A 24,090-nucleotide genomic window follows, 5' to 3' on the forward strand; every position below is an offset into this window, starting at 1 on the left:
AAATTTTAAAGTTCATTATTTTGCAATTTATGAAATTATAACGTTTCTACAAAATTTTAAAGAGAAAATGATAGATATAAAATAACTAAGATTAATTATTGTATTGTCTGGAAACATTGATAGTAGTATAAAAAATATATTGTTTGGAAACATTGATAATAGTATAAAAAAATAAGTATATTGTTTGGAAACATGGATAGTAGTATAAAGAAAGTAACATTAGTGATTTAATGTAGGTTTAACTATAAAGTATAAAGGTGTATTTAATTTAAAAACTTACAAAATAAATGTTAGGTCTAACAGAATATTTCTATTTTAATAAGATAGATATACATATAAATATACTAAATATAAATATTTATTATACTGAAAATATAGTTTTAGAATTAGTTTCTGAATCCTTTAAAATGGTTCAGAAACATTTCCTAAAGGTTTTGAAAATGAATTCTAAAACTGGTTAAGTTCTTAGAAACAGTTTCTGAATTTAACAAAAACATGTTCTAAATTGTAACTAGTTCTAGAATTCATTTATGAACCCTTTAGAAAATGATACTGAAAAATAGAGTATCACTGGAGATGTTCTAACACTAGCTAATTACTTTAACAACATGCTTTACCTAATATTTGTGTTGACCATTTGTTAAGAGCGAGTAGGACTTGAGGTTGAAGATGAGAAACGAAGAAAGCAGTTGGGTTATAGCATTAGTACTATCGCATTATTTAACTTTTCATCTAAACATTATGCATGAATTCAATTTTGATACCATTCTTCTTGCTCATTTCTTTTCATATTTATTTTACATGATAACCGATTATAGCATCTCCATTAGTGAGATTAAGAGGGCACGATTTCCAATGCAAATAATTAATTTTTTTCTTTTTTTTTCGTTGGATTTAAAAAAAAAAAAAACAAATTAAAATAACCAATCGTGGGCCGCCACGTGTCAAGGGGTCCACGAAATTCTCATGATATCGTCTCTTCCAAATGAGACTCAAGGGACAGGTTCACTCCATTTTGTATATTATAATATTTTTTTTTTTTGGAATTTGTGCACAAAAAATAAATAAAATACCAACCTATGCTCTCTCTCTCTCTCACATCTCTCTATCTCTCTGTTCTCTCACGAGAACTCGTCGAAGAAAATAACGTCCCGCTCTCTCTCTCTTCTGGTTTTGTTAACCACTCAAGAGACGAAACTTGAAGACGGTGATGACGTGTCCTCATTACCTTGCACGTGACTCACGTGATATGTAATTGACACTCACTTGCTTTAGACCCATCTCCTTAAGCTAGCATGTTTACTACACTTGGCTTAAGTCTCGTTACTTCCTTCTTCTTGTTGATTGTGTTCTTCAATCCACTTGCAATGAGTCTTCACTTTGAATCAATCTCCAACAGGCTTGGTTTCTGTGTTAAGAAGTTGTGGTCATTACACTCATTTGGTTCTTCGTGTTGTGGTGGACTATGCAGGGGAGGAAAACGAGGAGGGAGAAAGAGGGGATCTGATTCAGAAGGTGGACGCATGATGTTGATACACGTTCTATCTCTCTACTCTTGTCTCTCTTTGGCTCGCTACTCTTGTTGCTTGTACTTTTACTGACTTTAGCTATCACGGTCCAAAACCTTTATTATCTACCTGTGACTTGTTGTGATGCCATAACTAAAATATCAGCAAGCAAGTCTTTATATAGTAGTTGCTATTTTGGGAAAGTTTTTATCTAAAAATATTCAGAAACTAAACACAAGTACTAATTAATTACAGAAGTTATTCCTCCGACATCACTGATCCTCACTTGAGATGTTGTAATTAATAATGAAAAGTTTAGTTTGACTTAGTCCACGATAGTTGTTAGGGTTATTCTGCATGTATTTTGAAATGAGAGGACAGAGGAGTAGGAGGAGGAAGAGGATAGCTGTTAACGCGAGTCTCGAAAACGTATTGTTAAATGGAAGATAAAAATGAAAATAATATAGGCGTGGAACTTTAATGGGGGGGAGACTAGATAAAATCAACGGCTCAGATCATCTTCCACATTTGATCGATCTCAATTCAAATTCCGCCTCTCCCTGTTTGATTAAGGAACATAACACCCTTTCTCTCACATCTCTCTCTGTAATCGATTTATGTTCTTCGTTTTGATTATAATTCTTGATTGAGTGGATCTGCTGCTTATACTCTGAGAGCCTTCCTGTGGATTGATTGATTCAGTCTGACGAGCATCGTGTGTGTCTCCGTCTTCTTAAGGTCTGACCCAAACTTCTTCTTATTGATTTTTTGAACCAAAGCATCAAAATCAACTCTTTCAAACTTGTCTGATGTTTTGTTTAGAAAAAGTTCGAAGCTTTGTTGTTTTTTTGAACCTTGAAGCTAATTTCTGCTTTTTAATTCCAATTTGTAGCATTTCTTCACCGTTTTGACTTATAGTGTCTGTGAATGTTTACGCTTTCGCCAAGTATTGTATCTGTGTTTTAACTTTATGTTTCAGGCATTGTGCTAGGCTTGTTACTACGATATGACATGAGATACACCAGAGACACACTGGCTTAGGGGTATGTTGTATTGTTGTTTCTCTTGCTAAGAATGAAGCGTGAGATGATGAAAGCCCCCACCACTATTCCACAAGAGGGTTGTTTCCAAGGCAACACCAACAAGAAAGGGAGTCACGGGTATGGTTCAACTTCTCACTTCCTTTTCTTTTGTCAGTGTTGAGGTCAATTTGCTTCCTCTCTATTAGCACCATATTTTTGCATTCAACAAGACATTCACAGGTTAATGTTGCAAGCTCTTTGTGATGTGTTGAACACTTTCATAGGAGGACATGTGGCCCTGCAAGACGATCCACCAAAGGACAATGGACCGCTCAAGAGGTGAGTTCCTTTCGACTCTCTGATTCGTACATTCTTTATTTATTGTGAATCAGGAATATGTGTTCAATCAGCAGCATTGTATCCTGCATGGCACACTAGAGTAGTTTGTTGGTTGTATCTAGACACCCAATTGTTGCTTTGTACAGTTCGATTTAATTAGTTGGCAATGGCGTCATCTATCCTTTGTAACATTTGTCTCTATCAACTTTTCTGTTTAGATTAATTTTTTTTGTTTTCCCTGGCTCAGGACGAAGTCTTGTGCAAAGCTGTTGAGCGTTTTCAAGGAAAGAACTGGAAGAAGATTGGTAAGTCAAGTTACCAAATTCTGATTCCTTCTCGTCCTTGGGAGTTTAAAGATAATTGCAATGTTATATTTTTTTACCTGCCATGTTTATTCCTAGTCTTTGATGAAGATGGTGAAAGCAATGTGTGATTTTTATTTATTTCACCTTTTCAGCTGAATGTTTTAAGGATCGGACTGATGTCCAGTGTCTTCATAGATGGCAAAAGGTCCTGAACCCAGAGCTTGTGAAAGGGCCGTGGTCAAAAGAGGTGATTTCTAAATGTCATGAATTGCGTTATATACTTTACTCAACTTTGCTCCGTGTGGTGGTCTTTATTCAGTGGCGTACAAATTAATATCTGGAATGTGTTTCATGACATCTTATTTTCCCATGTTTCAAAGGAGGATGACACAATAATTGCTCTGGTAGAAAAATATGGGCCAACGAAATGGTCTACCATATCTCAGCATTTACCTGGGCGCATAGGAAAGCAATGTAGGGAAAGGTATACATACATTCTCTACTTCCTTTGCCATTAAAATTTCAACTACTCCTTTTTTACTTTGTGTGGTGCTTAGATACACATGAACCATGTTGTGGCTGATGTAGGTGGCATAACCATCTTAACCCTGGCATTAATAAAAATGCTTGGACTCAGGAAGAGGAACTGACTCTTATTCGTGCACATCAAATTTATGGGAATAAATGGGCAGAGCTAACGAAATTTTTGCCAGGAAGGTACATATTGTCTTTTTGCATTTGTCCTGAAAATTTGGTGGTTTCTTTCTTATGCTTATTCAATTATTCCAATGGAAGAAAGACTTTCTGCTGATGATTATGGTCTATCCTTCCTTCTTTGGTTGTTTGTTAATTTGTTCTTGTGTTTCCATAGGTCAGACAATTCAATAAAAAATCACTGGAACAGCTCAGTTAAGAAGAAATTAGATTCCTACTACTCATCAGGTCTTTTGGATCAGAGTCAAAGCTCACCACTAATTGCCATCCAGAACAATTCCATAGCTGCATCTTCCTCGTGGATGCACAGCAGTGGAGATGAAGGTAATTTCAGGCAAGGGGCTGATGCTGAAGAATCAGAATGCAGCCAGGCTTCAACTGTTTTCAGCTGTTCACAGTCGACGAATGATATACTAGATGAGGTTAAACCTGCAAACGAAGAATTCTACATTCCTGAGTTGCCTTCAGGAACAGAGCAGCAAATCTCAAACTCTCCATCTCATGCAGAATCGTGCTACCCTTCCTTTGAAGATGTCAAAATTGTTGTCCCCGAGATTTCTTGTGAAGCAGAATCCTCAAAGGCGAATCATAATTGTTTGATAGAGGTCAGAACTACCACAGCTACAGAGGATCACTTGCAGGGTGTATCTGATAATGCTAAACAGGACTGTCCTCAGTTATTGACCAATAACATGGAGGGAGATGAAAATAATGAAGCATGCCAAGCGTTTCAAAATTCAGTCAGATTAAGTGATCAACCTTCTTTGCCAAACTCGGACACAGGTATTGATCCACAACCTCAAACTTTGATCACGGACGAGGAATGCTGTAGGGTTCTTTTCCCAAATACTACGGAAGATAGCGGTATAGCTTCTGGTGAGCAAGGTCAGAACTTGGTAGACCCTCAAAATGGCAAAGGATCTATTCCAGCTTCTGAAACTAAGAACATTCCAGCTTTATCCTGGCATCCTTCAAATTCTAACGACTCTGTTCAAGATTGTCACCTTCTTGAAGCTACTGCATTAGAACCTAAAGTGGATACAAAAGATGGTTTCATCGACACTAGTGGACATGTAACATCCTACGGCAATGCTGATAATGATGGTATTCCAGAACAGCAGGAGCCGTCATATATTCCCAAGGATTCTTTGAAGCTAGTACATCTGAATAATTTTACTTCTCCTTCTAGAGTGAATAAGATTCATTTTCCTATTGACGATAAGCCAGCTGAGAAAGACAAAAGATCTCTTTGTTATGAACCTCCACGGTTTCCAAGTGCAGATATTCCTTTCTTCAGCTGTGATCTTGTACCATCAAATAGTGACTTGCGGCAAGAGTACAGTCCCTTTGGTATCCGCCAGTTGATGATCTCTTCGATGAATTGTACGACTCCGTTAAGGTTATGGGATTCACCTTGTAATAATAAGAGCCCTGATGTCATGCTTAAAGATGCTGCCAAAAGTTTCAGTGGTACACCATCCATCTTAAAGAAGCGGCAGCACCGGGACTTGATGTCACCTGTGCTTGATAGGAGAAAAGAAAAATTGCTGAAAAGTGCCGAGGCTTCCTCCTTGGCTAAAGATTTTTCACGCTTAGATGTTATGCTTAATAAAAATGAATGTGCCTCCTCTTCCGAAGCCAAAAAGGATACAAAGGAAACCTTGGAGTCAGGAGGAGTGACTTCAGCTAACATTGTAAGTCCCTCTCTTTTACTCTTCTTAGTTCTTACTTTAACGTGCACTGTCTGGTATACATATGTTGAGTCTATTAGTGAACTGTTCGTTGCTTAACACATCAATCTAGTTCATTGATATCTCTTCTTGTTGGAACGTGCCATTCTAAGCATATTGCATCTAGTTATTTAAGCTGTCTTTGTCAAAGAGCATGTCTTATCACTGGTGTTAGTTCTCCTATAACTTAACCTTACAAGCTTTAATCTCTATATCTGTTGCTTTCTTCTGCACCAGGACCAAGAAACTCGTAGAAGTTTGGTTTACTATAATGATGTTGAGATGCAAATAAGTTCTCCTGATGAAAATGGATCTAGACAGGATAACAAAGTGGATACAACTGCGTCAGAACCTCCATTCACTGTAGACTCTATTCCTTTATCAGCAATCGCAGGAAATAAAACCAACACTGCAGAGAGTAGTTTTGATATCATTGCAAACTGTAGCATGTAAGTTTTCACCTTTACTCTCTGTTTGTGTTTGATACCTGCTTTTTTCGGTTGATTCATATATTTGCTTGAAAAGTCTTATTCTAAGTTGTCTTCGCTCCCACTCGTTTTGCAGATTTGATGGAACTCCGTTCAAAAAACTCCTTGATACCCCATCACCATGGAAATCCCCTTTACTCTTTGGTTCTTTCTTGCAAAGCCCAAAGTTACCTCCAGATATTACATTTGAGGTAATGTGAAATGAAACAACTACGAATGAAAGTAGTTTCTGGATGCTACTGAAGCGCTTGCTGATGGACAAATATTCTTTGTTTTTTTTTTCTTTTATGTTCAGGATATTGGATGCTTTATGAGTCCCGGAGATAGAAGTTATGATGCAATAGGACTGATGAAACACTTGAGTGAACACACAGCTACGGCATATGCAGATGCTTTGGAAGTCTTGGGTAATGATACACCTGAGACGATACTCAAGAAGAGACAGCTGAACAAATCTATTCAAGGGAAAGAGAATCAGCACTGGCATCAGGATCAACTGGAAAGTCGTTCCCAGGTAACAGCTTCAACTGTCACAACATAATATATCCTTGCAAATTCTTAATAAGTTAGGAACCGAAAAACTCTCTTATTAGAGGAGACTTGATTAACCAGAGGAGTCTCCAAACTCTTGACCATTGCACAAACCAAGACCCTAGGCAAACCCTTACCTGTAAAATTATGTTGTTGACAACGCTACGATTCACTGCTCAACCACTAGGCTAGTCACAAGGAAACTTTATCAAGTCTTTCTTCTGTTCTTGGTCTAACTTAATGTTGAAAATTGAATCTTGACTGGTTGAAATAAGAGGTTTAGTAGTTTGAGTTAATAAGTTGACTTGCTCTGAACCACTTCTGTGTGGAAAATGCAGGTGGAGTGTCGCGCCTTGGACTTCAGCGATTGCGGGACACCGGGGAAAGCAAAGGTATCCTCGGCATCTCCAGGCGGCTACTCGAGCCCCTCATCTTACCTTCTGAAGAGTTGCAGATAAAAAAAAGGCTGCCTTTGTTGATAGAGACATTCATTCTCGCCTTTCAAATTTTTTTAATCATCCAATATATGTATGTCTTATTTACTTCCTCCCCCCCCCCCCCCCCCCCCTCTCTCACTAAATTTTCTTCTTCTTTGTAATGTGTGTAGATCTTTCAACTCTGGAGATGATACAATTGATTAAATAGCGAAAAGATATTTGTTCTCGATAAATTAACTTTTACATTGTATGAGTTTCAAACACAACTAAAAGGTTTTCGTATAATGTATAGGTCATTATCTACACTATTGAACGTCATTTTTTTTGTCTTACTGTAATGTGAACGAACATATGAAGATTACTGTACGGTCAAAAGGTATAGTTAGGCCTATACTCCAACTTCAAGATTTCATAAACAAAACAGACGGTGGACTGACGAAAAGTCACAAACCAAACCTAAATTTGATGATCCAGTGTATGTATGTATATCTACAGCATCAACACTCCTAACCGCTTTGATCTTCTGTATCCACAATCATCTAATGATCAGTCAACGGTCTGTTTTGGTGAGCTCAATCTCGGAAGCAACCATCTCTGGAGGTAACTATATGTCTTTGTTACCATCATACCAAATTCTTCTTTTCAAGAATTACGATATTTGCCTGCTAGAAGAGTATGAGCTGTTACATTAGGCACTTCATTTGGTGATTTTTAATTTTTAATATTTTATACAACATAATGCACCTGTAATAAGAATATATAAACCAATCTATTTTTAAATTTAAGATGATTTAGAATATTTTTAAATTTATATTTTATACATTTAAAGTATAAAATTGCTTAAAATTTTCTTAAAAGACATTTTGGAAATATTGTAGGTTTATAAAGCTTCAAACTTATCATCGTTTCTTAAAAGATATTTTGGAATTATACAAATTAATTTAAGAAGTATATGAACATATTTTAGAAGAAGAACTGAATTAATGTAATAATAAGACTAATCAAATTTAGTTTTAAGTAGAAATTGTGTTTTGATTTGAGGAAATATGTATAACTCATTATAAACCAGAAAATGAGTAACCTAAACAATCTAAAATTTTATGGCGAAAATCAAAAGTTTAAATGTCAAACAAATACTAAGTTTAAACCTAGAGAAGTAAATACAATTCAATATACCCATATAATAACCAAATAACGTAGATATTATATATCTAAATCACACGTCTGATTTAAATAATATTATATTATTTTTAAAAAATCATACATATAAATTAAAATATAATTAAATTTAAAATTAGAAATTAATAGTTTTATAATACATCTATTTTGTAAGTATTTATATCCATGCATGAGCATGAGAAAATCACCTAGTTATCATTTGTATATATTGAACTGCATTTATTTCTCTAAATTCAACTATAATATTTTCATCCTAAATATATTAAAATTTTCATTTTTTTTTTGTATTTAGATTGGCTTTTGTCTTTGATATATTAAATATATTTTAGGAATGTTACGTATAACTTAAGCTATATGGTGCTTAGATTGAGATAAAAATAAATTAAAGTATCTTATTCCAAATTACATAAATTAATATAACAATAATATTCTGCAATCTCATGCATATATATAATTTTTTTTAAAGAAGTAAATTATAACAATTGGTTAATATTTTATTTTAATTTTTAATAGGTTTTGAGTTATCCTATAATTTATATTTAGAAATAAATTATTATTATTGTAAATTATATATTCTTATTGAAGTTAAATTTATGATTTTAGATATAAGTTGGAATTATAAAATTATATATATTCTTACTGAAGGATAGAATTATAAATTCTTACTGAAGTATATAATTATAAATTCTTACTGAAGTATAATTATTTTTATTATATTTAAATTAAATTAAATTAATTTTATTTACCGTTTAAATGTGCATGTATTTTCATAATATTTACCAAATTATATATTGATTGTTAAAAAATATTAGAAATAAGCGATAATCAATATGAGATTACATCATAAGTAAATGATACATTTTTGGAAGCTCATGAAAATATACCAATATTTACAATAACTAAAATATTTTATAAATTCTAAATAATTTTATACCTTAGATCTATTGAATTGTAAGTTGAAATTTATTTTAAATAATCTTAAAATAGAGAATTCAGATTTGCTTTGGTATTTTGATAAAGGGGAAAGGAAAAGTCGATCAGGTTCTTCTGCTAATCTCTTATGAAATCTGTTTAAAACTTTGACCTGTTGTGTTGTTGGTTTACTTTGTTTTTTTTTTCTTTTTAATCGATTTAAGCATTTAAAAATATTTATATATCTACTCGTTGGATGGAATAGGATGAGCCTGAGGCTGAGCTGGTTGTTGGCGATGTTTCATCCGAGATTGAGTCCAAGGGGAAAGGAAAATTAGATCAGGTTCTTCTTCTATGACTCATCTTTGTGTTATTTTACTGATTTGTTATTTGTTTAACTATTTTAGGCTTGAGGAGGAGTTAAGGAGATAGAAAGTGAGAACCAAAAGTTATTCAAGAAGGTCGTGAAGTTTTTAAGAAGAAACTTGAAGCTGCTAGAAAAAGAAAGCGCTGACCGTAACGCACACAGCTCTAAAATGAAGGCAGATAAGAAAATAGCCGCACAAGAGCTGCCCAAGAGCTCAATTGTTATATTCGAGTTATTATGGGTTTCCAATTTAAAATTAAATGATGATTAGTGGATTGGCCCTAATCCTTTATATATTATTTAATATTTCTTAAAATTTTTGATGTGAAATATTTTATCTTTAATACCATTTCTCGAGATGATGGCTCTAATCGGCCAGCAATCTCGGAAATTTAAGATAGTTATACTTGGTCGAGCGAATTAATTACGACCTTTATATCCGGTCGAGAATGGTTAATTACGACCTATAAACCCAATCGGAAATTGTTAATATTAATTAGGGGTTTAGAGTATTTAAGATCTGAACTCTGATACCATGTTAGATTCTGGTTTATTATGGGTTTCCAACTTAAAATCAATTGGTGATTATTAGATTAAAAGAACTAAATTAAGAAAATCCGATTAAACCCAAATACAAACTGAACCGAAACCGATCTAAATCGAACTAATTGTAATTTAATTCAACTGGAAAAATTCTAGAACCGAGTTAACCAAACCAAACCGAACCGGATCTGAACTGAACCGATAAAATAATCGAAATTTCCACTCATAGGTATAAGCCACAAAAATTCCTGTAGTATATTGAATCAAAACTCTCAATTATTGAATCAAACTCTCAAACAAACTCTTTATTAAATAATAATAAATTGACATAAAATTATCAAAAGGTTTGGTACCCTCATGTGTTGATAATAATAAAGTTGTCCACTAGCTTCTAGTAAAGATAAACAAGTTAAGCATTGGACCAACCATAGATGATGCTTAGCTTTAGAGTGCTGATTAATCCACTATGAAGTCACTATTATTTTTTTTGACCCAAAAAAGTCACTATTATTTTAAAAATAAACACCAATCAACACTCAAAGATATGAATTCATCTTTTTAGTTCCAAAAGTATGTTTGTTTCATTGCTTTCTAAAACCAATTCAGAATAGTTGGATTTGGAAACATTTTATTTGTAGCTCTCAAAAAGGTGAAAATAACTAACATTTACTGTTCTGATAGACTCACCGTAGGATTCAATTGGTCGGTCAAACAAACGGTCCGATGAATAGCAGACCTAACCATTATCTTTGTCTTTTTCTTTTTTCTTTTTTTGGGCTAATTCGTAAAAAAAAAAAAACAGAAAATATAAAATAAAACATCCGGAAAATTAAAAAATAATTCGAGAGAGAGAGAGAGAGAGAGAGAGAGGCGTGAAATCCTGAGAGAGAGAGATTCTTCGCCGGAGTAATCTCTTTGCGTGATCTTTCTAACGGCTCTGCTTCTGATTGATAAAAAGCCTTGTTGTTGAATTCGTCTCTTCTCTTCTCTTCTCTTCTCCTTGGAGGCTTTTTGTTATTTGTTGAGTGTCAAAACTCAAAAGCAGAAGAAGATGGTGAACGCTATGGTGGAGAGAGCGACGAGCGAGATGCTGATCGGACCTGATTGGGCTATGAACCTCGAGATCTGTGACATGCTCAACAGCGATCCTGCGTATGCTCTGCCTCTATCTCTTTCTCTGCTCCTTTTAATTTTGATTTGCTTCTTTTTTTTTTATGCTCCTGCCTATCGAATTGAAACTGTTTTATATCGATTTGAATCTGTGATTGTTTCGTTGGTTCAGTTAACAAAAAGTTGACTCTAAGATGAAAATCGAATTTCATAGTTGTGGAGAAGCAGATAAAGCTAGAGAATTAGACTTTAGCTTCCATATATTCTCATTGAGCAATTTGATTACGTTTTGACTTACTGTGTGCCTGCCTGATTTTGGGTAAGGTTTAAGAGAAACAGACGATTTCATTTGCCAAGTTATTTTTCATATAAGCTTTGAGTTTGAACTCTATTAAAGTCGCCTCCACATGGTTAGTGTTTGTGCTGTATAGTTAACAGCTGAGGACCAAGTCTCTCTTGGTCTCTGTATGGCTGTCTGAGTTCGCAATACCTCATGGAACCTAATCATTTATAGGCTTTTATTGTAAAAGCTTGGGAACCATTTATATACTTGTTGATTGGAAGAAGCATATCTCGGGGTTACCTAATGACTGAAACTTGTTGATTTTTTGCAGGCAAGCAAAAGATGTTGTGAAAGGCGTCAAGAAACGGATTGGTAGCAGGAATCCAAAAACTCAACTTCTTGCTTTAACTGTGAGTTCCAAGATAATTGTCTCCTTTTTTTATATTATTCCTTAATGACAGTTTTATGATAGTATTCACTCAACATGCATTTTTTTTATGTATGGTTAAGCTGCTTGAGACGATAGTGAAGAACTGTGGTGACATGGTTCATATGCATGTGGCTGAGAAGGGTGTTATTCATGAGATGGTCCGGATTGTCAAGAAAAAGGTAAAATGTTCTTCTAAATGGGAGAAATATTTATCTCTATACCTCTCTCTAATTCAAGGTATCTACTGATGTATATAGCCGGACTTCCATGTCAAAGAGAAGATCCTGGTCCTTATTGATACGTGGCAAGAGGCCTTTGGCGGCCCTAGGGCAAGATATCCACAATACTACGCAGGCTACCAGGAATTGTTGGTATGTCTACTGAAATTTTTCAGATATATATCCTTCATTAAATTGTTGCTTCTGATTCTGGATGTCCATAAAATGCATATTGGCGTTCTGATAGAAATTCGTCCACTACTCTTTCCTAATCACCAGTTTTAACTCCTTTCTATTTTAGCGTGCTGGGGCTGTATTCCCTCAGAGATCAGAGAGATCAGCACCTGTGTTCACACCCCCACAAACACAGCCTTTGACGTCTTACCCTCCAAATCTTCGTAATGCTGGACCTGGTAATGATATGCCTGAAGCTTCGGTAGAGCCAGACTTTCCGACACTTAGGTAAGTATGACTCTGCTATTTTAAGTTGACGAAATTTTAACAAATCGATGGAAGATTTTGTTAGGTTAGTTTCAACGTCTTGGATTTATCTGGAAAAAAAAAATTAAGATACGTTTAGCTACTTTTTATACTACAGGAAATGTATTAGCCGATAGCAAGCGTAGTTGTAAGCCTAGATATAGGGCAAACCGAAGTTGAGACGTGATTAGAATCAAAAATAATTACAACTAAGTAACTTAGCTTGGGTTTTTGTAAAATACGTGTGTAGTAATAGAGTTTCAATTTTTCTTGTTGGATTTATTAGGAATATATGCTTAAGTTCTGCAAGTGTTAACTTTTCGCCTGTTTGCTTCTTTATTTAGTCATAATCTCATGCCTCTGTTTCTTCTCGATGTTTATTCTTCTTATATCAAAATTGTTTGTCAGTTTGTCGGAGATTCAAAATGCAAAAGGTCTCATGGACGTGCTTGCGGAAATGCTGAGTGCATTAGAGCCGGGGAACAAGGAGGTACACGATTTAGCTGCAGAGAAAGATAACTACCTGTTTGCAAGTGCTATCTGTTGTTATCGGAAATTGCGATTGTGGAATTTGATTATTTTGCTTTCTACGTGGCTAATCATCCTTATTTTTTGGATTTCTTCAGGACCTTAAACAGGAGGTGATGGTTGATCTGGTGGAGCAGTGTCGTACATACAAACAGAGAGTGGTACATTTAGTCAACTCAACTTCGTAAGAGCTCTTTCTTCTACTCTCTAGTTACATATACTTTTCTTTTTCTTGTTGCATACTAGTTTTTTTTTTTTGATCAATGTTGCATACTAGTTATATTACTTTTGACTGCGATGATATCTCTCATTATTATGTTCCTATATGCAATTATGCATACATATTACCAGAGATGATAGTGTTTTTAGACTCAAAGACCCTAGATCTACTTAGTAAATAAAGTAACCCATCGTTGGGTTTTCAGTTTAATATTTCTGACCGCACAGAGAGACAGGGGAAGCCTAGCTTTCTTGTAATCTTCTTGACCTCACAATTTTGTTATCCAGGGACGAGTCTTTGTTAAGTCAAGGTCTGGCGTTGAATGATGACTTGCAGCGAGTCTTAACCAGTTATGAAGCACTCGCTTCTGGAATGCCCGGAACTTCTGTTCAAATCGAGAAGCCCAAGTCTGAGACAGGAAAATCTCTTGTAGATGTTGATGCCCCACTTATTGATACTGGGGACAGCAGTAACCAGGCCAACCGGTACTAAACTTTACAGTCATGCTCCTTAGACTAAACCAAGTGACCGGTTAAAAAAAAGTTTTTTCTTATTAAATAGCTTCTGATCAGTACGATGTCCAACATTTTTGCAGAGCTACACCAAGCTCTGGTAACGGGATTTTTAATCAGTTGGCCCTTCCTGCACCACCTGTAACTAATGGTTTAGCCAATTCGAAAATAGACCTCCTCAGTGGCGATGATCTTGCCCTTGTTCCTGTTGGACCTCCTCAGCCACCGAGTCCGGTCGCATCAGATCAGAATGCACTTGCCCTTATTGATATGTTCGGAGACAATACTAATAGTCCGAGCCCAGCAACTGCACCAGCCGGCAATTCAGCTCTCCCGAGTAGCCCTTTAAATTCTCAGTCGCACCAGCAACCACCAACTAGTCAAGCTGGAGAAGCTGGATTACAACAGGCCAATGGATTTGCTCCTCCAGCGGGTTATTCGCAGTTTGAGCAGCCATCATACGGGCAAGGGGCCTCTTCTCCCTGGAATAGTCAGCCTGCACAGCATTTGCAGCAACCACAGCAGCCATCTTACGGTAATATCTGAGTTTAAATCACAGACCATACCTTTTGAGACTTAACAACGAGAAATGATTTAACTCTTTTAGATTCGAGAGGATTAGCTTAAGTGTTCCTTATATGTTCTGCTTGTGATGCATAGTAGGTGCCCAAGACAGTATGGCATTTCCACCTCCCCCATGGGAAGCTCAGCATCAAGACTTCAGTCCCACTGCAGAGTCAGGAAGTCCGTTTTCTCCTCAAATGCATCCAACACAAGTTGGCTTCTCACATGCTCAACAATATCCTCAAATGCCCCAAAATAACAACAGTCCATATTCTCAAATGCCGCAAACGGGTATGTACATGCAACAGCCAATGCCAAACCAAGCTAATCAGGCTCTAGGACAAGGCTATCCACCCCAACAACAACAGCAGCAGCAGATGATGATGGCTCAGTTCTATGCCCAACAGCAACAACTACAGCAGCAGCAACAGCAACAAGCATATGGAAACCAGATGGGAGGAGGATATGGATACGGTTATAATCAACAGCAACAAGGAAGCAGCCCATATTTGGAGCAGCAAATGCATGGCATGTCCATCAGAGACCAGGCGTCGCATCAGGCACCATCATCATCATCTTCTTATCTGCCTCCTATGAAACCTAAGAATAAACCAGAGGATAAGCTATTTGGGGATCTAGTTGACATCTCCAAATTCAAGCCTAGTACAAAACCGACTTCCGGAAGAGCTGGTACCATGTGAAAGATCTACTCATTATTTAATGATTATTCGTCTCTCTGTATCTTTACTCAGCTAACTCTCTTTCTTTGTTTTTCAAGATTTGATCAATTGATTAGACCCTCTTGTGAGATGCATACATACATATATGTTATCGTGTTCCTTGCTTATAAATTTGCTGGTGATTATGACTGGGAATGGATTTGTATATTTATTGTAGAGAGCTGTTTGTCCGAAGATTCTATTTGCTAGGACATTGTTAATCCATTGTTTTTTCTCAAACATTATTTGTTTGTTTGTTTCCCTTGGCACTAAAGCTCAATATGATTTAAGAGAGTTTCGTATACGAAGAATTGAGCATATTGTTCAAATGAACAGAAAGTCAATATGTCCGAGTGGTTAAGGAGACAGACTCGAAATCTGTTGGGCTTTGCCTGCGCAGGTTCGAATCCTGCTGTTGACGAATTTTTTCTTTCTTTTTACAAGAAGCCCGTCAACTAGCGAGTACAACAGATCTTTCTCATTTTGTCAAGCCCATTGGGCCATAAGAGTTAGGTAGCCATGTGATTTGTTAGCTTCTGTGGCGTTTGTCTGTGCCACATAAGCACTTATTACAACGTGTCCTCTGTCTGTCTGCATGATCCTCTTCATTACATTTGGCCACCGAACCAAAACATAACTCCCGTTCTTTCAGATTCTTCGCATTTCTTCTTCTTCCGTTGTCAAATAAAAAAAAAAGCATTTCTTCTTCTACTTCTTCTTCTTATTGTTACTGAGAATCTTGTCTTCAGCTATGGATACTCGGAGCTTAGCTGTATCGATGAACACCAATTTCACCTCCTTTGACCTCTCTCGGCGTTTATCTCCTCTCCGATCGACTAAACTATCTCCCCGCTCCATTCCCAGGGCTTCCGCGTCTATCTCCACGCCGAACAGTGAAACATCTCCCTCCTCCGGAAATGGGATTAACTCCGAAGCTATCTCCGTGAAACCTGTTTACGTCCCGACACCTCCTAACCGCGAGCTCCGGACTCCTCACAGTGGGTAAATCAAATTAATATCCCTCCCTCTGGCTCTAGTTAGTTTCAAAGTTCCAATTTTTGTTTCCGGTTTAGCTTTTCCGGTTTAATTGAACTTTTTGTTGATTCTTTTTTTTCTTTTTTCATGTTCTCTGAATATTGTTCCTTCTTGCTGCTGCTTCCAATGTGTTACTCTTTTCAAGTTGAATTTTTTTTTTTTTTTTGTTATTATTCATTCACTGGGTTGTGAAGTGAAAGTGAACTATCATAACTTTCAATGCAGAGAGTGAGAATTTATATATAATGTCTGACAAGTTTCTAGAACAGGTACCATTACGATGGAACAGCGAGGAAGTTCTTCGAGGGATGGTACTTCAGGGTTTCGATCCCTGAGAAGAGGGAGAGTTTTTGCTTTATGTATTCTGTGGAGAATCCTGCGTTTAGGAAGAGACTCTCACCGTTGGAGGTTGGTCTGTATGGACCGAGGTTCACTGGCGTGGGAGCTCAGATTCTTGGAGCTAATGATAAGTATCTATGCCAATACACGGAGGACTCACACAACTTCTGGGGAGGTATTAGCTAGCTTTCTTGATTAAGTCTTGTCTGAGTTTTGTGACTTTGAGTGTTATTAAGTCTTAGGTCTTGTTTTCTTTAATATTAATTGACTCTGAAGATTCTTTAACTATATTTTTTTAATCATGTGTAGATAGGCATGAGCTAGTTTTGGGGAATACTTTCAGTGCCATGCCAGGCGCAAGGTCTCCAGACAAGGAGGTTCCACCTGAGGTAAAAAAAGAAAATAACCACTCCTCATTTGGTTACTCTGTTGTATGTAAAATATCATTCTGGTTATACAAGTGTCACTAAACACTTAGTGATTTGAATATGCATGGATGGCTTGTACAATTATTGTTTTCTTGAATTTGATCTGTAGAACATGGGGTTTTGATTGTAGGAATTCAATAGAAGAGTGTCTGAAGGGTTCCAAGCTACACCATTTTGGCATCAAGGTCACATTTGCGATGATGGCAGGTAGTTTATTTAAACTCTATGCACACCTAGGATATATTCAGTATGTATGACAATACTACTTGAAGCCTAATATAAGATGGTAGAATCGCTTTTGATGAGATGTCTTGTTTAGTATTGAGAAACGGCAATGCAACAACTACTTTGTATCTTAGGCATCATTCTTAGATCACACAACTCATCTACAAAGCAGCTTACTTCAGTTTGTAACGGAAATTCAGCCAGAAATTAGTTCATGACAATAAAGATGTATAATAGTATATCTCAGATGATGTTATTAGTTTGGTATAATACGACGAGTAGCACTCTATGTTTCCTTTGTGGAATTTTTATGTTTTATCTAAATTGACTTGTGTTTTGGCAGGACTGACTACGCGGAAACTGTGAAATCGGCTCGGTGGGAGTACAGTACCCGTCCTGTCTACGGCTGGGGTGATGTTGGGGCCAAACAGAAGTCTACTGCAGGCTGGCCTGCAGCTTTTCCTGTATTTGAGCCTCATTGGCAGATATGCATGGCAGGAGGCCTTTCAACAGGTGTGTGATACTTGGCTTAATTTAACTAAAATTTAGTAATAGAGATACCGTTAAGTTTACTCGCCCTTCTCTTGTAATATGCAGGGTGGATAGAGTGGGGTGGTGAAAGGTTTGAATTTAGAGATGCACCTTCTTATTCAGAGAAGAATTGGGGTGGAGGCTTCCCCAGAAAATGGTTTTGGGTAAACACACTTTCATCCATCCGGCATACATACATACACTTTGACCTCTGTTCGGTAGCTTTATTAGTCCGTGTCTCTCGTTACAGGTCCAGTGTAATGTATTTGAAGGTGCAAAAGGGGAAGTTGCTTTGACTGCAGGTGGCGGGTTGAGGCAGTTGCCCGGATTAACTGAGACCTTTGAAAATGCTGCACTGGTATGCACTAATTAAGATCCTCTTAAGACCCAATGTTAGGTAAAGTAGTTTACAAAATCTCTGAGCCTTGGTACAATGTGCAGGTTTGTGTGCACTATGATGGAAAGTTGTACGAGTTTGTTCCGTGGAATGGTGTTGTTAGCTGGGAAATGTCTCCATGGGGTTATTGGTACATGACCGCAGGGAATGAAACCCATATGGTAATATTTTTTGTTTCTTCCTCCATGTTCATTCTATTTCACTTTGACACTTGATGAGTGTCTTGTGACAGGTGGAACTAGAGGCAAGAACAAACGAAGCAGGTACACCTCTGCGTGCTCCAACCTCAGAAGCTGGTTTAGCTACAGCTTGCAGAGATAGTTGTTACGGCGAGCTGAAGTTGCAGATATGGGAACGGCTATATGATGGAAGTAAAGGCAAGGTATGTGTACAAGGCATCACTGTAGTTACCTAGTCCAGTGAGGCAGTTAAAACGTTGGTTATGGATTACGGTGAACAATGATGCAGGTGATAATGGAGGCAAAGAGCTCTATGGCAGCAGTGGAGATAGGAGGAGGACCGTGGTTTGGGACATGGAAAGGAGATACTAGCAACACACCTGAGCTACTCAAACGGTCCCTTCAGGTCCCATTGGATCTTGAATCCGTCTTTGGTTTGGTCCCTTTCTTCAAGCCACCTGGTTTGTAATTGTAAGTTGATAGAAAGCCAAGTGGCTCAAAAACTGAGTATTGTTGCTAGCTTGAGTGATATCAATATGTATTGGTTTAGTTTATTGGGCCCTTTTGGGTAATTATACAGGCCAGTGTAAAGTCTACTTAAAAAAGCCTAGGTATTTAAATCTAAACCGGGAATTGGATTGGTAGGTTTGTCTATAAACCAAAAAATAGCCCGTTCATGATATAATATTAGATTCCTAATTTTTTTTTGATGCCCTATCGGTTCGGAGGAATGAGTGGACTATCCCGTAAACGTACTGATTCTACCTTCATTTTCTACCTTCATTAACTGATTCTACCTTCCGACTAATGTGGAGTATACCGATCATCTTTTTCGGTTTATCATGTAAAACAAGTTTTGTAAAAGCGTTCACCTGTTTCGGTTTATCATGTAAAACAAGTTTTGTAAAAGCGTCTGTTTCAGTTTTGTTGTGTTTCTTGTGAATATTAACCTTTCCACCAGATTATAGCTTGGATCTTTGGATTAATCTTCATCGTATATGCCAAACAAAGATGTAATCTTTTTTTTTTTTTTGATCAAACAAAGATGTAATCATAACCTGCATGTTGCCGGTTGAAAGGGATCGATCTTTAGGTCCCAAAAACACCGAAATAAACACGAAGAATCTTTGATTTTCATTCACCTTTGTAAAAGAGTGATTGCATAATTGACCTGTGGATACTCGACGACAAAAATTGCTTTGGACACAACATAGTGGCATACTTTCATTGTTTTCAGTGGCTTTAAAAATATATATACGGTTATTATATGCATCTACTTTTTAAATTGTCATGTGTTTGTAATGAAATATCTTAATTAAAGTGTATGTCGTGTTCTACGTTGAAGCCAGAATCTTATTTAAAGTAAGATAAAACTATAAACATATACATATATTATCAATTACCCTTGTTAATGGCCATATATGATCGGACCAAATGGGTATTGCTTGTAGCTATCATCGGCACAAATTATTCAAGAGCACCACATAACGTACGATATTTTAACTATTTTCTTTCATAGTTCCTTCGGAAATAATTTATACATCCAATTGATCACCAAGTTGCATACCTACTAATACTACAGATATTAAAAATATACATTTGTTTTTTTACATGAGTACTGACTGCATTATAGGTTTTGAGTTAGCAAGTGTGATAATCGAGTAATCTTAGTTTGATTGGATTACAGTCGTTAAAACTAACTCGTCCTTTAAGTATGCAGTTTACAAAAAAAAAAAACTAACTCGTCTTAGATCTCATACCAACGAATTAAAAATTTATTCGAAAAAGATCGTCTCAATAGCTTTTTCTGTTGCATTAGTTTTTATGTGTGTATATGTAGAGGTTGGGATGAATATTCGTAATTAAATTGTGAGCTAAGAAGTTGTGGATAGCAGCCAAAATCAGTTTTTTCACATTCCAAATGTGTCTTACAATTAGTCTACAAAGTATGAGGATAATTGAGAGTGAAGTTGAGTTCAAGAGTTGGATTTAATCTCTTGGTAACAAAAAGTGATATCAGAGCTCAGTGAACTCAAAAGTTTTTTCAAACTTCGTGTAATAGCAAAGCGATGGTCAGATCAATAGATTAGGGTGTTATGTTACGTTTAATGCAAAGAGCTCAGTCAGTGAGGAGTACGTACAATCTTTCTAACTAGTCTTACTTTTACTGGTGTATTTTGTACCTTTTTCTTGTGTCGACTAGTCATTTTGTACTTTACCTATAAATGAAAACTTTATAATATGGTGGCAGGGTGCAATAATTGAACCACGTGAGACAGTGTTTGGTCGTGGTTGAGGCACGTGGTTTGCCGAGCGTAAACTGTAGTCAAAAAGGGGGTCCAAGAATTGTCGGATACACGAACGGTGCATCACAGCCAGACAGCTAGATTATCTTCTCCGTACGACTTTTTTTTTCTTCTTCAACATTTGTCGACTTATTCACTCTCTCTCCTCTATACTATTTTTTTTTTTTTTGACATCTGTTAGATTAATAGTAGGTGATCAACACCAAAGTACCTTTACACACATACCATCAAATGGTTAAGCCTATCCAATCAAAAAATTACAAGATAGGACAGCGACACTTGAATTAAACTTCTCAAGAGACAGCGAACAGAGAGGAAGAAGAGAGGTGTTCCAAAAAATTCCAACACACCTGCAGAGATCAACTATAAAGAGGGAGGAACTTCCTCATTCTCAAACAAAAAGCGCAGCCACTGAGGACCGCCAGATGCCACATAGGATTGTAGATAACCACCCTTTGCAGCACTTTGAGCTATGAGAAAGGCCCCTCTGTTTGTTGACCTATCTTCCTTTTCTATTCTCCACCATTCCAGACTTCTGAGTTTTTTCTCCAGCTCACAGTACTGACTTCTGAAATTGGGCCAAGCTTTTGGTCTAAGAATCACTTTCAACAGCGTACCATCCTCCATTGCAATGATGACCCTGTTAATATGATGATCTCTTAAGCTCTCCAAAGCCCAGAGCAGTCCTTGAAGATTGGCTTCATCTCGAGAGCACACACCATAGAAAACCCTTCGACTGTGGATAAGTATCTTACCCTTCTCGTTTCTCAGTACCCACGCTCCTCCACTTCTTGACGAGGTCTTGTCAAAGTCAATTCCAATGTTGCACTTTACCCAACCAGTTGGAGGCGGCTTCCACCTTTTCCTTAGCACAGGGGACGCATATCTTTCTTCTTCCTATTTCTGTTTCTCATGTTTCTGTGCCAACAACCAGAGCTCGGCTTCCTGCATTATCTTTGCAATAACCTCATGAGCAACAAAAGTCCTTCCCTCAAAAAGTATCGCATTTCTCATTTTCCAGAGATACCACACAATCCAGGGAATCATATTTCTGATCTTCTCATCAACATCATATTTTTTCATCAGCATCATTACATAGTGAAGATTCGAGAAATGTGATACCTTATCAAAACCATTCATCGGGTGTGGTACATTTGCTAAAGCCCATATCTGTCTTGCAATAGAGCATTCAAAGAGAATGTGGTTGATGGATTCACCTTCAAATCCACAAGCTTGACAGCATGGATCCATCTTGATTCCTCTTTTGACAAGTAACTCTCCCGCCGGTATCGCGTTGCTGAGGGCTTTCCACATGAAAGTTTTAATTTTTGGGGCTGATTTGATCTTCCAGACTTCCACTTTGAGATCATTTAAGGATGGTCTCATCTCCGCTTCTCTGATTAATTCACTATTGGCCTGCCTGCTGATGAACCAGTAGCCCGACCTGACCGAATAGCATCCATTCCTGTTGTGAACCCATATCCAGATATCTTCTTGATCAGCAACCACTCTCATTTTGAGGATCCTCTGAATATCCTCTTCAAAAAATAGTTCCCTGAGAGTCTCAATTTTCCAGCAGTTATTGTTGGCGTCAATCAGATCACTAACCTTGAGTAGAAGGTCCACAAATATATTTTTCATGAGGGGTCTTCTCCTGATATCCCCTTCTATCCAGTCATCTATCCAAACCGAGATCGTCTCACCATTTCCCACCTGTTTCCTGAGGCCTTGTTGGAGCAATTCCTTTCCAAACTGGATGCTTCTCCATCCGTAGGATGGTCTGGGACCGTTGCGAGCAGAGAGGAAATCCCCATGAGGGAAGTATCGACTCTTGAAAACTCTAGCAAAGAGGGACTCCGGATTGTCCAGGATTCTCCATGCTTGCTTGGCCAGAAGAGACTGGTTAAAAAGGTGGATGTCTTTAAAACCGAGGCCTCCATGTTCTTTGGCCTGACTCATTTTTGCCCAGCTTAGCCAATGAATCTTCCTCTTATGATCCAATGAGTTCCACCAGAAGTCCGCCACTGCTTTCGTTAACGTTTCACATGACTTCTTGGTTAACTTAAAGCATGACATGGCGTACACTGGCATAGCCATAGCCACAGCCTTTATCAAGACCTCTTTTCCTCCCTGTGAGAGCAATTTGATAAACCAACAGGAGAGTCTGTCCTTTAGGTTATCATAGATATAAGCAAGCATCTCAGTCTTTGATCTGCTGAAACATTCGGGTAGTCCCAAATAGACACCCGCACCACCTTCTTTATCAATTCCTGTGAGGTCCTTCAGCAGTTGTTTAGAGACGTCATCCATTTTAGCTCCAAAAGTGATAGCCGATTTCTGTAAGTTAACCTTCTGACCAGTAGCTCGCTCATATACTTGAAGTATCTTTATCAGTTCTGTCACCTGAGGTAGCGAGGCTTTGCAAATCATCAAACTATCATCAGCAAACAGCATGTGATGAATCATTGGGCCATCCTCGGAGAATTGAATGCCTTGTATTCTTCCTCTTCGTACAGCTTGCTCTATCATATGGATGAGTCCTTCCGTACACAACACAAACAAAAAAGGTGATAGGGGATCACCTTGACGCAGCCCCCGCTCCGGTTGTATACACCCAAAAGGCTGGTCATTGATCAGAGTAGAGTATGTAACTGAAGTTACACAGAACATGACCCTCTCTATCCATACTTCGTCGAATCCTAGGGCCAGTAGAAGAGCTCTCAAGTAGCTCCATTCAACCCTATCATATGCCTTTGACATATCTGATTTAATTGCAATAAAGTCCTTAGCAATTTTCTCATCCGTTCTCAGCGCATGAATCATTTCGTGAGCTATCAAGATGTTATCTGTGATGAGTCTCTCTTCTACAAAAGCAGATTGTGTAGGCGACACAATAGCTGGGAGAAATGGCTTTAGTCTGCTCACCAAGATTTTAGAGATGATCTTGTAGAGAACTGAGCAGAGGCTTATGGGTCTCAAGTCTGTCATCAGTATGGGATCCACAATTTTAGGAATAAGACACAGGTGGGTATAATTCCATTCCATAGGGAAAACTCCAGAGATGAAAAACTGCTTGACTTCCTCAGTAACCTGTTCTCCTATTGTGTCCCAATACTTCTGAAAAAATAGACCCGTCATCCCATCAGGCCCGGGAGCGCTTCCAGGTTTGATCGCAAAGACTGCCTCTCTAACTTCCTCATTGCTAACCTCCCTTGTTAAGAACTCATTCATCTCAGCAGTAACACGGCTATCAAAACCTTCAAAGATGTCACCAAAGTCCTCAACATTTGAAGATTTGAACAGGTTCTTGAAATAATCATTAGCCACTTCAGCTTTAGCCGCTTCTGAGAATTGAGGCTGACCATTACTATCCATCAGTTTGATGATTCTGTTCTTTGCTCTAGTTGCCTTGACCGATTCATGATAGTACTTTGTGTTGAGGTCTCCTTTTACTGCCCATCGATCTCTGGTTTTTTGCTGCCAGTACTGCTCTTCCTCTTTGTAAGCTCGT

General features: G+C 37.4%; 3 protein-coding genes and 1 non-coding gene across 6 annotated transcripts; all 4 read left to right on the plus strand.

The window, feature by feature from the left end:
* Positions 1 to 2,000: 2,000 nt before the first annotated feature.
* Positions 2,001 to 7,303, plus strand: LOC108848963 (transcription factor MYB3R-1). Of its 2 annotated transcripts, none has more exons than XM_057009688.1 (12): positions 2,001 to 2,246; positions 2,500 to 2,668; positions 2,815 to 2,869; positions 3,117 to 3,174; positions 3,327 to 3,421; positions 3,555 to 3,658; positions 3,763 to 3,891; positions 4,046 to 5,582; positions 5,856 to 6,067; positions 6,183 to 6,297; positions 6,402 to 6,620; positions 6,976 to 7,303. In XM_057009688.1, the coding sequence occupies exons 2-12, from the start codon at positions 2,583 to 2,585 to the stop codon at positions 7,093 to 7,095; spliced, it is 2,730 nt and encodes a 909-aa protein (XP_056865668.1). In that variant the 5' UTR covers positions 2,001 to 2,246; positions 2,500 to 2,582; the 3' UTR covers positions 7,096 to 7,303. The 2 variants fall into 2 exon arrangements, with proteins under 2 accessions (XP_056865668.1, XP_018477936.1); XM_018622434.2 differs by having other exon boundaries at positions 2,002 to 2,246; positions 2,488 to 2,668.
* A 3,605-nt stretch (positions 7,304 to 10,908) lies between these two features.
* LOC108855182 (TOM1-like protein 9) lies at positions 10,909 to 15,295 on the plus strand. Of its 2 annotated transcripts, none has more exons than XM_018628933.2 (10): positions 10,909 to 11,227; positions 11,800 to 11,878; positions 11,979 to 12,077; positions 12,156 to 12,269; positions 12,418 to 12,578; positions 13,005 to 13,086; positions 13,223 to 13,308; positions 13,632 to 13,829; positions 13,940 to 14,391; positions 14,517 to 15,295. In XM_018628933.2, the coding sequence occupies exons 1-10, from the start codon at positions 11,127 to 11,129 to the stop codon at positions 15,119 to 15,121; spliced, it is 1,977 nt and encodes a 658-aa protein (XP_018484435.1). In that variant the 5' UTR covers positions 10,909 to 11,126; the 3' UTR covers positions 15,122 to 15,295. The 2 variants fall into 2 exon arrangements, with proteins under 2 accessions (XP_018484435.1, XP_018484436.1); XM_018628934.2 differs by having other exon boundaries at positions 10,910 to 11,227; positions 14,520 to 15,295.
* Positions 15,296 to 15,478: 183 nt separating this feature from the next.
* Positions 15,479 to 15,560, plus strand: TRNAS-CGA (transfer RNA serine (anticodon CGA)). The gene has a single exon. It is a non-coding gene; the product is annotated as a tRNA-Ser (tRNA).
* A 190-nt stretch (positions 15,561 to 15,750) lies between these two features.
* On the plus strand, positions 15,751 to 19,259 carry LOC130511472 (tocopherol cyclase, chloroplastic-like). Its single transcript, XM_057008486.1, has 10 exons — positions 15,751 to 16,141; positions 16,444 to 16,688; positions 16,823 to 16,902; positions 17,072 to 17,148; positions 17,510 to 17,679; positions 17,764 to 17,861; positions 17,948 to 18,055; positions 18,139 to 18,255; positions 18,327 to 18,476; positions 18,563 to 19,259. The coding sequence occupies exons 1-10, from the start codon at positions 15,891 to 15,893 to the stop codon at positions 18,740 to 18,742; spliced, it is 1,476 nt and encodes a 491-aa protein (XP_056864466.1). The 5' UTR covers positions 15,751 to 15,890; the 3' UTR covers positions 18,743 to 19,259.
* The last annotated feature ends 4,831 nt before the right edge of the window (positions 19,260 to 24,090 follow it).

Source organism: Raphanus sativus, chromosome 4 (assembly GCF_000801105.2).
Source record: "Raphanus sativus cultivar WK10039 chromosome 4, ASM80110v3, whole genome shotgun sequence".
NCBI classification, from domain to species: domain Eukaryota; kingdom Viridiplantae; phylum Streptophyta; class Magnoliopsida; order Brassicales; family Brassicaceae; genus Raphanus; species Raphanus sativus.

What these genes read in the sequence shown, in the direction of transcription:
- LOC130511472 (XM_057008486.1), top strand. Translation starts at nt 15,891, where the DNA reads ATGGATACTCGGAGCTTAGCTGTATCGATGAACACCAATTTCACCTCC. An exon ending in CTCCGGACTCCTCACAGTGG is followed by an intron (nt 16,142 to 16,443) that starts GTAAATCAAATT and finishes TTTCTAGAACAG; the next exon opens with GTACCATTACGATGGAACAG. An exon ending in ACAAGGAGGTTCCACCTGAG is followed by an intron (nt 16,903 to 17,071) that starts GTAAAAAAAGAA and finishes TTTTGATTGTAG; the next exon opens with GAATTCAATAGAAGAGTGTC.
- LOC108855182 (XM_018628933.2), top strand. Translation starts at nt 11,127, where the DNA reads ATGGTGAACGCTATGGTGGAGAGAGCGACGAGCGAGATGCTGATCGGA. An exon ending in ATGCTCAACAGCGATCCTGC is followed by an intron (nt 11,228 to 11,799) that starts GTATGCTCTGCC and finishes GATTTTTTGCAG; the next exon opens with GCAAGCAAAAGATGTTGTGA. An exon ending in CATTTAGTCAACTCAACTTC is followed by an intron (nt 13,309 to 13,631) that starts GTAAGAGCTCTT and finishes TTTGTTATCCAG; the next exon opens with GGACGAGTCTTTGTTAAGTC.
- LOC108848963 (XM_057009688.1), top strand. Translation starts at nt 2,583, where the DNA reads ATGAAGCGTGAGATGATGAAAGCCCCCACCACTATTCCACAAGAGGGT. An exon ending in GAGTGACTTCAGCTAACATT is followed by an intron (nt 5,583 to 5,855) that starts GTAAGTCCCTCT and finishes CTTCTGCACCAG; the next exon opens with GACCAAGAAACTCGTAGAAG. An exon ending in ATCATTGCAAACTGTAGCAT is followed by an intron (nt 6,068 to 6,182) that starts GTAAGTTTTCAC and finishes CTCGTTTTGCAG; the next exon opens with ATTTGATGGAACTCCGTTCA.